At 35.3% G+C, this 13,750-nt stretch overlaps 1 protein-coding gene across 9 annotated transcripts in view; it reads right to left on the bottom strand.

Moving 5' to 3' along the window:
* ADAMTS6 (ADAM metallopeptidase with thrombospondin type 1 motif 6) overlaps positions 1 to 13,750 on the bottom strand; it is a 283,064-nt gene that overhangs the window by 257,633 nt on the left and 11,681 nt on the right. For all 9 annotated transcript variants that reach the window (XR_006273340.1, XR_006273341.1, XR_006273338.1 and 6 more), the window contains exons 2-3: positions 11,344 to 11,716; positions 8,657 to 9,021 (exon numbers count right to left, since the gene is read on the bottom strand). Coding sequence is in view for 5 of the 9 variants with exons in the window: in XM_043488472.1 (XP_043344407.1) it covers positions 8,657 to 9,021; positions 11,344 to 11,440 (462 nt within the window). In the remaining 4 variants the exon portion in view is untranslated. The remainder of the gene's footprint in view (positions 1 to 8,656; positions 9,022 to 11,343; positions 11,717 to 13,750) is intronic.

Genomic DNA, 13,750 nt, shown 5'->3' with positions numbered 1-13,750 from the left:
GAGGCAAGTGAAAAAGCTGGCTTAAAACTCAACATTCAAAAATCTAACATCATGGCATCCAGTCCCATCACTTCATGGCAAATAGAAAGGGAATAGTGGAAACAGTGACAGATTTTATTTTCTTGGGCTCCAAAATTGCTGTGGACAGTAACTGCAGTCATGAAATTAAAAGGCTCTTGTTCCTTGGTAGGAAAGCTATGACAAACGTAGACAGCATATTAAAAACAGAGATATCACTTTGCCGACAAAGGTCCATATAGTCAAAGCTATGGTTTTTCCAGTAGTCACATATGGATGTGAGAGTTGGACCAGAAGTAAGGTTTAGTGCCAAAGATCTGATGCTTTCAAATTACGCTCGAGAAGACTCTTGAGAGTCCCTTGGACTGTAAGGAGATAAAACCAGTCAATCCTAAAGGAAATCAACGGTGAATACTCATTGAAAGGACTGATGCTGAAGCTGAAGCTCTAATACTTTGACCACCTGATATGAAGAGCCCACTCATTGGAAAACACCCTGATGCTGGGAAAGATTGAGGGTAGAAGGAGAAGGGGGTGGCAGAGAATGAGATGGTTAGATAGCATCACTGACTCAATGGATAGGAATTTGAGCAAACTTCAAGAAATAGTGAAGCACACGGGAGCCTGGTGTGCTGCAAACCACAGGGTCACAAAGAGTCGGACACAATTTGCGACTGAACAACAATAACAAAAGAATGCAAAAAAATAAAAATGCAGCCTAGTCACTTCACATCATTTTCACTATTGTTGGCTTTATTTAAGGATATCAGTCCCTAAGTTAAACAGAAATACTGACAGGAATGCTTCCCTGGTGGCTCAATGATAAAAACATCTGCCTACCAATGTAAGAGATATGGGTTCAATCCTTGACTTGGGAAGAACTCATGAACAAGGAAATGGCAACCAACTCCAGTATTCTTACCTAAGAAATCTCGTGAATAGAGGAGATTGGCCCTCTACAGTCCATGGGGTTGCAAAAGAGTCAGACACGACTTAGTGAGTAAATAACAACAACTGACAGGAATAACAGAATAGAACACTAACAAATCCTAATATGTTCAAGCTGGTTTCAGAAAAGGCAGAGGAACCAGAGATCAAATTGCCAACATCCACTGGATCATCGAAAAAGCAAGAGAGTTCCAGAAAAACATCTATTTCTGCTTTATTGACTATGCCAAAGCATTTGACTGTGTGGATCACAATAAACTGTGGAAAATTCTGAAAGAAATGGAAATACCAGGCCACCTGACCTGCCTCTTGAGAAACCTGTATGCAGGTCAGGAAGCAATACTTAGAACTGGACATGGAACAACAGACTGGTTCCAAATAGGGAAAGGAGTACATCAAGGCTGTATATTGTCACCCTGCTTATTTAACTTATATGCAGAGCACATCATGCGAAACACTGGGCTGGAGGAAGCACAAGCTGGAATCAAGATTGCCAGGAGAAATAACAATAACCTCAGATATGCAGATGACACCACCCTTATAGCAGAAAGTGAAGAAGAACTAAAGAGCCTCTTGATGAAAGTGAAAGAGGAGAGTGAAAAAGTTTGCTTAAAGCTCATCATTCAGAAAACTAAGATCATGGCATCCGGTCCCATCACTTCATGGCAAATAGATGGGGAAACAGTGGAAACAGTGGCTGACTTTATTTTTCTGGGCTCCAAAATCACTGCAGATGGTGATTGCAGCCATGAAATTAAAAGACGCTTACTCCTTGGAAGGAAAGTTATGACCAACCTAGATAGCATATTAAAAAGCAGAGACATTACTTTGCCAACAAAGGTCCGTCTAGTCAAGGTTATGGTTTTTCCAGTGGTTATGTATGGATGTGAGAGTTGGACGGTGAAGAAAGGTGAGCGCCGAAGAATTGATGCTTTTGAACTGTGGTGTTGGAGAAGACTCTTGAGAGTCTCTTGGACTGCAAGGAGATCCAACCAGTTCATCCTAAAGGAGATCAGTCCTGGGTGTTCATTGGAAGGACTGATGCTGAAGCTGAAACTCCAATACTTTGGTCACCTGATGCGAACAGCTGACTTATTTGAAAAGACCCTGATGCTGGGAAAGATTGAGGGGAGGAGGAGAAGGGGACAACAGAGGATAAGATGGCTGGATGGCCTTACCGACTCAAATGATGTGCGTTTGGGTGGACACTGGGAGTTGGTGATGGACAGGGAGGCCTGGCATGCTGCGGTTCATGGGGTCGCAAAGAGCTGGACACAACTGAGTGACTGAACTGAACTGAAACCCTAATATCTGATTACGAATTACTTTACCAAGAAGATTAACAAAGCAATAACAAACTGAGCAAGTCTCCTGAAGAAAAGAGGGTGCATGCAGAAGGGAGGGATTATATAAGACATTTTGATAAGCATGAAGTGTAGGAAGCAGGGTCTAGATGCTGGACTGTGAGTAGATGTCAAAAACAAGAAACTCAAGCTGCTGGAGAAAAACAGTCAGAAACCTGGTAAATAAAATCTCTAATTTCAAGAAGGTAAAGGTCCTGGAAGAAAATCCAGAAATCTGATGTGTTAAGTAGTCTGTAAAATGTTTATGCACGTTATCCCATTTAATCTTAGTATCTCTATAAAGTAGGTACTACTATTTGGCAGATAAGAAAATTATGTTGAGCAAAGTTCAGTAACATTCACTCAACTATCTTTGAAGGCTGAAGTCTTAGTCACTAGATTATAATGCCCTTAGTCTGAGGGTTGCTTTTAACTTCATCTATTTATTTAAAAAGTATGCTTTGAGAGCCTACCACATGACAGGTACTGTTCTAGGTGGTAGGAGTACAAATGTGAAAAAAGAGTTTTGGCCCTTTCATGAAGCTTATATTCTTTGGGGAAGAACTTGAAAAAAAGTCATTCATTCATTATATAAATAAATGAACAATCAGGTAGCAAGAAATATCAAGAAGAGAAATAAAGCAGTAAGAGGACAGAAAGTAATCAGAGGACAGAAAGAATTATACAAACTATTTAGGATGGTCAGGAACATCCTCTATATTAAGGTGGCATTTGAACAGCAACCTGAATAAAGTGAAGGAGTATGCCAGACATCTTAGAAAAGAGCCAATCAGACAGTGGGAATGGCAAATGCAGAAACAACAGGACAGAAGCATGCACACAGTATTTCAGAAGGAGTTCTGTGGATAGAGGGAGGGAAAGGGGAAAGGATTATGTGCTGGAGGTCAGATGATGGAGTCCTCCTTTCCCTGACATGCCAGTCCCTCCAAAAACCCCAAGGCTCATCCCCTGGATTCCATTCCCCATATGGTTAGGTACATATGGTTTCATCACATTTTGTGATCTCATCTTCTACTTCCCCCTTCACCATTTAAAACACTGCGATTATATCCTCTCAAACTCAAGGTCAATTACATATAATTGATATATACCCTCTGCCTCATCTGTGAATGTTCATTTCATCATGTTCAAACAAAAGCCTGAATCTCCCTAAATAACATTTTTCCTTCCCTGTAATCTTCTGGAATGGTGGCTACTTTCTCTCCTACATGCCTCCTATTGGACCTGGAGGGAGGGTTAAGATTTCTTGTACTCAATGCCATTTCTAAGCAATTATCACCCTGCTCTCAAAAAAAAAAAAAAAATCCATACCCTTCAAATCCCATACCATCACCTTTTCCCTCTACAAGTAGTAGTTGACAACTACTGACCCAAAGTCACTTTCATCACTCCTCAAAGACCTTAGCTTCTGGATCATTGTCACTCACTGCAATACCATTCCTGAATAATTGTTGACTTGAGTATTTTCTTATATCATTGGTTCTTAGTATTTGTATTTGTGTATGTGCCCTGAATCCCTCTGGAGGTCTAGGAGAGAAGCCACTGATAAATTCAATTATTGGTCTTCAGTCTACTCTTATTTTGACTCAGCAGCATATTTCCCTTTAAATACTTCCCTCTATTAGCTTTTAGGATATTTGCCTGGTTTTTCTTCAGCCTTCTTGCTCCACTGTTCTTAGATGCCCCTCCACATCTTTTTGATCTCCCTAACCTCTTGGAGCACCCAAAGGCTCAGTCCTTAGACCTCTAATTTATTCTATATATACTCTCTCAAAGAAAGTTCATATTACCTCCTGGCTTTAAATGCCATATATATAGATAGATACAGATACAGACACATAGATAGATGACTCCCAAAATAAGTTCACAACTCACATCTCTCTCCTAAACTCCAGGCTTGCATATCTAGCATCCTATATAGTATCTCAAGTTCAACATGTGAAATTATGATATATAAAACCCCCCAACCTAGTACTCCTACAGCTTTCCATCTCAATTAATGCCTACATCTTTCTCATCTCATTAATGGCTGCTATTAATATATTCTAGTTGCTCAGGCCCCAAGCTTGGAATCATCACTGATTCTTTCCTTACTGTCTTCTCTAAAGCCTAACATCTGCCACCAGTTCTCTTTCTAACTTCACCTTCCATTACTCTTGCTCTCTCTCACTTAGCTCTAGCCATGGTAATCTTGGTGTTCCTCAAACACTCTCAAATCAGACCTTTGTATTTAAAGATTTCTACCTGGAAATCTTATCCCTCAGATGTCATCATTTCTTTTCTTATTCCTTTTAAGGTCTTAAGTAAATATTTTTTTCTACCTTAGAACTTATCACTATCCAACATATTATGATTCTTACTTACTTAATTGTGCATCTCCTCCACTAGAATGCAAGCTATATGATTACATGGATTCTTGTTTTGCTCACTGTTATACTCCTATCACCTAGAACAGTGCCTCTTACAATGATAAGTACTTATAATCATTTGATGAATGGATGAATTAATAATGAAAAATGTAGAGGCAACTGTGAATATAACTAAATGAACAGAAAGTCTAATGGGGTTGTTAGTCTTTTCTAACTATGTGTATAGTATTTAGTCTCTTAGAGAGATAAAAGAAAATAATTTTTCATGAAGTAAGAACAAAATACAAAGAAAGAAACAACCTGGAAAAGATCTGTTGAAAATAATAAATATGACTGCTATAATTTTTAAATAAATTAAAGAAAAAGAAAGCAAAAGTGGGAAAATTTCATAGACCTTAGAACAAAAACGAAAAAAAAAAGGGCGGGGGTAGAAAAGAGGAGAACCAATTACAGAATGGGATGGTGGGGGATAAGGAGAGAAAGTTACTAAGAAATTTTTTTTTATATATCTCTTAGTTGAAGGAGAGTCTTTAAATTGAAAGTGCTTATCAAATACAAAGTCGGAGTAAGGACAGAAGACCCACAGCTCACCACATTATTATACAATTCCTGAAACAAAGAGGGTAAAAAGAAAAGCACACCATTTTGAAGAAAGAAAAAATTTTAAAGTAAAGAACAAGAAGCAGACTTTTATCTGCCACCAAAATAAATCAGTGCTAATTTTTTTAGACCTTTAAATCTTTTCCTAAGATATAAAACCATAGAGATAAGTTTGATACCCCATATTTCCCTTTTCCAATTCTACCATCCATGGTCCTAAAGGAAAACTATTTTTGAACCTAGAATTCTATATATAGCTAAATTATTAACCAAACAAGAGGGCAACATAAAGTCACTTTGAAACAGGCAAAGACTCAGAAATTTTACTTCTCAGGCACCTTTTCTGAGGTAATTACTTAACAATGTTCTCCAACAAAACAAGTATGCAAATTCTGTAAACAAAAAGAAAATGTGGAACTAACCTAGGAAAAAAGAAACCCCAAGATCTTGAGCTATTACTAGCTTAAGAAATTGATTAACCCATATACTCCAAGAAAAATGCCTCCAAAGAAGAATGGAATATATTCCAAGCAATAGATACAAGGGCTGAGGAAATGGATGAGTGGTATAAGCATTGTAAAATTGAAATTATGGGTAAGGAAATATGATTAGAAGCACCAATAATCTCCACATTGAAAACTATTTTATATAGAACAATTAAAAACAAAATTGGTTAGAAAGGACCTTAGAAAAATGGGATTTTAGAAAAACTTATTTATATATTCCATTTGATTAAAAATGTAACATGATATAGGGCTTCCCTGCTGGGTTAGAAGGTAAAGAATCCGCCTGCAATGCAGGAGACTCAGGTTCAATCTCTGGGTTGGGAAGATCCCCTGGAGAACAGAATGACTACCCACTTCAGGATTTTTGCCTGGAGAATTCCATGGACAGAGGAAGCCTGGCAGGCTACAGTCTATGGGGTCACAGAGTTGGACACATTTTAAAAATAACATGATGTAAAAGAAGAATAAACATGAGAATTACTAAAACTGGCGAATGAAAGTGTGATGAGAAAGGATATTTACATAGTATCTGCTCACAAATTCCTTATTAGTTGCCAAAGAGAAATGGAAACTTCAGTTATAAACCTGGTAGACCACCCCTAAATCAAGAAATCAAAGTGAATCAACACCACACAGTTTCAATAGGAAGCAAAGTAAAACAGGTGCTAAACGTGAAAGTGAAAGTCGCTCAGTCAGGTCCGACTCTTTACGACCCCTACAAGTCCACGGAATTCTCCAGGGCAGAAAACTGGAGGGGGTATCCTTTCCCTTCTCCAGGGGATCTTCCGAACCCAGGGGTCAAACCCAGGTCTCCCGCATTGCAGGCAGATTCTTTACCAGCTGAGCCACAAGGGAAGCCCAAAACAGGTGCTAATGAATAGGAAAAAAAAGAGAACGAGAGACACAGAAAGTTTCAATGAGGATGAAAAATGGATGAGTGACACTCTGCTATTCCCTTAAGTACAGATTCCCTTTAAAACCTTCTTCTCACCTTTGCCTTATCAGCGTCTTTCACCATTCCATCAGCAGTCACTTATATCAGCAATTCTCAAATTATTTGTTTCCAGAATAAAATTCTTTTGTAAATTTCAAAGCTATATTTTCCAAAAGCCAACTGGAATCTTTAATCTTTATTTCTTCAGATTCTTCACATTTACTATATCAAAATCACTATCTTCATCTTCCTTTAGAATCTAGCATTCCACTATCATGACTTTTCTCTATTAGTAAAATTCATATACGGCCCCATCCAAAAGTGAAATCTCAATCATCTTCAATTACTTTCTCTCCTCCATTTCACATCCAGTTCAATAATATTTCAATTTTTTAAAATATTATTAAATATCCACTATGTACTATATGCTAGGGAAGAAAAATCAATAAGACACAAATCCTATAAATTTTCTCCCCCAAATGAGGTTCAAATTCATTCTAACTGCTCCATTCCCAGTGCCATAGTCTTGGTATAGACCTTCATTATCTCCTATACAATCTAACTCATCTTCATATCTCCACTCACTCCTCTTCCCTCAACTTTCACAATGGAATTAGCTTTTTTCCTAAATCTCAGATCTGTTCATTCGACCACCGTGTTAAAATGATCAATGGCATAATTAATGTTAATGCCAAATTTAAAGAGCTTGGTTAATGACTAAGAACAGTATTTTTCTATCATATTTAACAGTAAATATCATAAGTTTTAAAATATTTTAGATAATTTATTCAAAAAGAGGAATCTCTTTTGTATATAAAGTTTAAAACTGCTTAGAGACAAAGAAACTAGTGATGAATATATTCAATGTGTCTATACTATAGGAATTAACCCAAATATTAAAATCTAAGTAATCATTTTGACTTATTAATATTACAGAAAATTGACATTTGAGCAAATTCTTATATATACCTATAGCAAAAATTTTTCTCCACTATGTAGTTCTTAATACTTCTCTGAAATTTAAAACCTATCTAAACTCAACTCCATACACTTTTTTATACTGAAATAAGATTGAGGATATGGATATGATAGAATAAGGAAAAAAAAACAGCTTCTGAAAATGTGAGTTGAGCATCAAAATGTCTGTACTCTTTTAAACCAATAAAGCTTTAACAGAACATCTACACTAGCCTGAAAAGCAGTAGATGAAGTGTGAAATACAGGAAGTAGAAATGGAAGAATGTGCTTTGTTCTACAATCATTACTATGTGCAACCTTGAACTGTGTATTTACCATTAGACTAGAATGGACTCAAATGCCCAGCATAGAACCTATACTCTTGAAATCCAGTTTCAGGATAAAATAAGATTATCAATTATCAGATAAATGTAGGAAAAAAATATTTTCTAAAGAGACATTGATTGATACATAAGATTTTGCTTCAAGGACTTATAAACCTAAATAGGTCATAAGTAATTTTAAGTTATGTTGATTACCAGAGAAAGACATGAAAGAAACTTAAAGAGGTAATCAGTGTCATGGTTTCCTGCATAATACAAATACATACATACACACAATACCCTTAAGTTCCTCATCAATGACTGAGTTTTGTCTATGCATTAAGCATATAGTATTTGATCAGAAAAATATAACTCTAAAAGGAAATGAGCGGTTTCATTCACTCCTCTACTAATAATACAGGGTTTTAAACATTGTTCCTACTTTGAAAGTTCAATGCAAACATTATGAAAAAGATTATCAAAAGCAAAGGCAATAGAAATAACAAAAATTTTAGAATGTTTCCTTCCCTAGATAAACCATATAAATATATGTGTGTATATTATTAATCTGAGAAAAGACATTTACATTGTGAATTTATTTCCCCATCAGAAATTTAAAATTATAACATCTACTTACCAACCCAACACAATTGCTTAAAGCCACTTTAGTTGTACTACGTTGATCTTGCAAGTATCCTGTGTAATGACAGTTGTCTAAAAAATCATGCTTCCACTGGGGTCCATCTTTTCCCCAATATTCTACTGTAAAATGTTTGGACACAAAATCTGTGTTGAGAGTCAAGTTTAGGTGAAAGTGCTTGCCATAGGCTGAAAGTTTAAAAAATAACTTAGATACTGCCTGTTGTGGATCAATAGGGTCCATACTCCGTCTTCTCCTGGAGTGTTTATCATTTTTCACAGTAAAGCTGAGAAAAGCTCCATTTTGATCAACTCTTATTGGAATAGTTAGCTGGTAGTGTTCTAGATAAGTCAGGAATTCCTCTTTGTAATCACAAGGCAGAAAATCCAGAAAAAACACATGGAAGAAAAGAAAATTTAACAGATCAAAGAAGTAGCAGTATAAGCAACTATATTCCTTAAAACTATGCATCATTATATGTGAAGTATGGGAAAACATATTAAGCAAAAATGAAAAAGCAAAAGTTTAAAATCTCAAGATGAATTAAGTTCCAAATATTCCATTCCTTAAAAAAGTATTTTAAAGTTTTTTGAAAAGTGCTTTTTTTTAAAATTTAATTTGAAAACATGAATTCTAACAGCTAAATTCTATAATACATAAGAATATTGGTAAAAGTACACATATGTAAAGCAACAGAATTTCATTCAGATAAAATGTTGTGAAAGTTACCCAAAAGAGTTTACACAGAACCTCTACAACCTTGTCGAACTTTTTTTTTTAATTATCAGTCACAATGTAAAATACAGCAACCACTTTGGAAAACAGCCTGGCAGTTCCTCAAAAAGTTAACCATAGAACGACCATCTGATCCAGCAATTTCACTCTCAGGTATTTTTACAAGAGAAAGTAAAACATACATCCACACAAAAACTTGCACAAAAATGTTCACAGCAGCATTATTCATAATAACTAAAAGTGGTAAATAACCCAAATGTCCATCAATTGATAAATGAATGAATGGATGAATAATATGTGATGTATTCATACAGCAAATTATTGTACAATAAAAAGGAATACTGAGACATGTTATGACATGAATGAATCTTCATAACAGCCTTCATAATCAAAGTTCATTATCTAATACTATAAAAACACTAGACTAAATGAAAAGAACCAGTCACATATGATCCATTTATACCATTTATAAAAAATATACAGAACAGGCAAACCTCTATGTGACAAAAACAGACCAGAGGTTGCCTAGGACTGGGGATAAGGTGGTTTGGAGAGAAGTGGGGAGTGACCGTTAATGAGTTCAGAGTTTCTTTTGGGGTTGATAAAAATGTTCTAAATTTGATTGTGATGATAGTCGTACAACTCTGTGAGTAAATAACTATAAACCAAGGAATTGTATACTTTAAATGGGTGATTATATGGTATGTATATTACAGTACAGCTGTTTAAAAATTACTAGATCAATAAAAAATTCAGAAGACTATTAAATATATTTTCCTCACCTAGATGCACTAAATATTACCAATTTACCTTCTTAACCATATCTTCCTTTAGCTAAGTTTATCACTAAGGCAGAACCAAATGTCTGCACATTGCTTCACTGTCTAAATATGAAGTTCATCCACAAATATAAACTCCCATGAAACCATGACCAAATGGAAAAAAATTTAAAAATAATACTTATTTCACTTATAAATAACAGTTTATATTAAATGCTATGGCTTTGTTGATTTGAGAGCCACATTTTGTACATATGGACTTCTTAGATATATATATCAATCCATAATGGTCCTGAAAACCTGGCTTATCAGGACAAAAAAAAAAAAAAAAAAAATCTGTTCCTATACATTCATGGGAGGACAATTCAAAAAGGTATGCTTTCAATAACTCTTTAAGAATTGGACTGGTCTGTGGAAAACAAAATTATCTTCATTCCTAGGACCTCTGGTAACATCTTTTCTATGATAAAAAGTTCAATTTTATGGACTAAAATTATGGGCTTCCCTTGTGGTTCCGTTGGTAAAGAATCCACCTGCAATGCGGGAGACCTGGCTTTAATCCCTGGGTTGGGAAGATCCCCTGTGAAAGGGAAAGGCTACCCACTCCAGTATCCTGGCCTAGAGAATTCCATGGACTGTATAGATCACGGTGTCGCAAAGAGTCTTGACACAACTGAGCGACTTTCAAACATGGATTAGAACTTGACAAGTTGAACTTCTTCTAATTCTTTTATCTAGCTTCTAGTCCTTAGATCAGAATTCTTAAGTTTGGAAACACATTTTTATATTAAGGGTCCACAAGGATCTTATGTCAGAATTTGGTTTCTATTCTTCTATAGCAATAACTTTTGGATTCCTTTTGAACATGATCTTTACTGTAAACCCTGACAGTGAGTATATTAGTAAAGTTAAGAATCAGAAGAAGAGGCCAGGGTCTTCTGAGGAAGACCAGTCAACTCTAAAATGCACTAGATGTTAAATACTAGTAGGACAAGTTAAAAGACTATTAACATTAACATTTCTGAAACTAGCACTGAATTGACACAGTAGGTCTCTGCTCCTACCATTATACATCTCAAAGAAAATGTTCATTCAACTAAATATTCAGAATCTTTCCTTGTTAGATTAATAGCAATATTTTTTTGTCAGTTTCAAAAGCAGGAATCCTACCTTGAGAACTGTATGAAAGCCTGTAGTCACTCTGAAATTCCGATGAAGCCATGACGAGGCTCAAAATCCAGGTCAACGTCTTCCACAAAATTTCCATAATTTAGATAACTGGATGATTTTTTAGAGGGCTACCTATGTTCTAGAGAGTCAATACCATACCAAAATCGAAGCATAACAATTTTATTTCTTTACAACTTCTTGCAGATTAGTTATTAGATGTTCCACTATTTAGCAGGTATTTTTTCCCAACATCTCGTACTTTCTTCAATATTTGGATTCATTTTCTCAATCCAAAATGAAAAAAAGAATGATGGAAATTTTCATAAGCAGGGCATTAGGCTGAATAGTCACTAAAGTATGGCCATTTTTTAACCTAAAAAAAAAAAATTAAGGTTAATTGATAAACATTCTGAATGGACAGATCAATATTGCAGAATGCTTGCCAAAGGACATATACTACAAAACTACATAATTAAATCAGACCACTGTTGTCCTTCATAGTGTAAATAAACATTCACAAGACTAAGTACCAAACTGGAAACCTAAATGTTTAGAAGGATAATATCAAAGCTACTTAATAATCAAAGAAGGAACCTAAAGAGGATCATAAAAATTCTCTTCTTAAAACTTTGAAAATAACATTGTATAGTGACTAACCTTTTGATATAAACCAGGCTGACTTCACAAAGTTCATTTTATGAAAGTGATAAACAGTATGTGACTGTATTCTTTAACATTTAGTACACCTCTATCTAGAGTTTGATTTGTTGACTATCATTTTATTCTTAGAGAGTAGATCTATAAATACACAGTGGTATTAAGCAGCTATTTGTGAAAATTCAGACTGTAGCATAAATTAAACTTCTGAAAAGCTGAAGCATATTTACTGTAACCCTTGACTTTATCTGAAAATCTTTTGACTCATAAAGAAACACATAGGAGACAATTTATCTAGAATATAAGTATAAAGAAAAGTAATTTGTTTTCTGAAAAGAATTTTTAAAAATTCAGTTCAGGTAATACAACAGATTTCATGTCCTATCTCATGTACTTTTCTTCTGACTTAACAACTTCACTCAGAGGCCATGATTTCACATTTTACACAGAACACTGGCGTATTTGGCTACCTGAGCTTCTAGCACACAGCACTTTGGAATAAGGAAACAAAAAAAGGACTAAAAAGTAGCTCAGTAAAGACAACAAAAGTTAACCAAAAAAAAGAGGAAAAACCAAAAAGTAGCTTTAGAAACCCAAAGTAATACATTGAAGGTAGAGACAAATGGTCCTTACATAGCTTAACAGTTCATATTGTGTGTATGACTGTGTTATAGCTAAATATCTGATATTCAAAAGGTTAACTGTAAAATTAACTTATTTGGAATATTTCATCCCCTATAGTGCTAGAAATATTGGTTATTACAATATATAAAAAAACCCATTATCATTTCAAGTCTCTTAAGTCTGTGTCTATAAATTATTAAATTGATAAACCTTGAAAAACTAATTCAACCAATCAACAACTGTTGTGTTACATGTTTTAAAAATGATGCTATAACAACATGGAGATAAGAAAAGATTAAGACACAATCTTTAGGCAATCATAACCTAAGAAAAAAGAAAAAACTCAAGACAAACTGACATATGCCATAATAAACTTACAAAAGTATTTATAAGAGATCAGATGAAGGGGATGACTTATGAGTCAAAGAAAGATAGGTGAAGGAAATGTTATGAAAAAAAAAAACATTTGAGATACACCCTGGAAGATGAACAGAATTTGACAAGTCAAGTTTCTGGGGGCAATCATTACAAATTAAAGAAACAGATTCCACAAAGTATAGATGGCAAGAAAAAATGGAAAATATTATTAGTAATGATAGTAAGTTTGGTTCCTATGCAGAAGACAGGTATTATCTAGAAAGGTAGTTTAAGGTCAGGTCTAAAAACAAAGAGAACTTTAAATATATGTTACTCCTTTTAATATTCATTATAATCTTATAAAGTAGGTATTATTGCCCCTGTGTGAGCAATGGCCCCAGTGATCCTGCCTCCTAATACCCATGCCATTTTGTAACCTCCTTCCTTGGAGTAATTTGTTTCTAACTAATATGACACCTCAACAGTGAGAGGATGTCACTTCCATGATTAGATTACAAAAGATTCTGACTTCCATCTTTTTTTTTTTTCCAGTGGGTTTTGTCATACATTGACATGAATTAGCAACAGATTTACACGTATTCCCCATCCCGATCCCCCCTCCCACCTCCCTCTCCACCCGATTCCTCTGGGTCTTCCCAGTGCGCCAGGCCCGAGCACTTGTCTCATGCATCCCATCTGGGCTGGTGACCTGTTTCACCATAGATAATATACATGCTGTTCTTTCGCAACATCCCACCCTCACCTTCTC

The sequence above is a fragment of the Cervus canadensis genome, chromosome 16 (genome assembly GCF_019320065.1).
Source record: "Cervus canadensis isolate Bull #8, Minnesota chromosome 16, ASM1932006v1, whole genome shotgun sequence".
Classification (NCBI taxonomy): Eukaryota; Metazoa; Chordata; class Mammalia; order Artiodactyla; family Cervidae; genus Cervus; species Cervus canadensis.
This window is presented reverse-complemented; position numbering and strand designations above follow the sequence as displayed.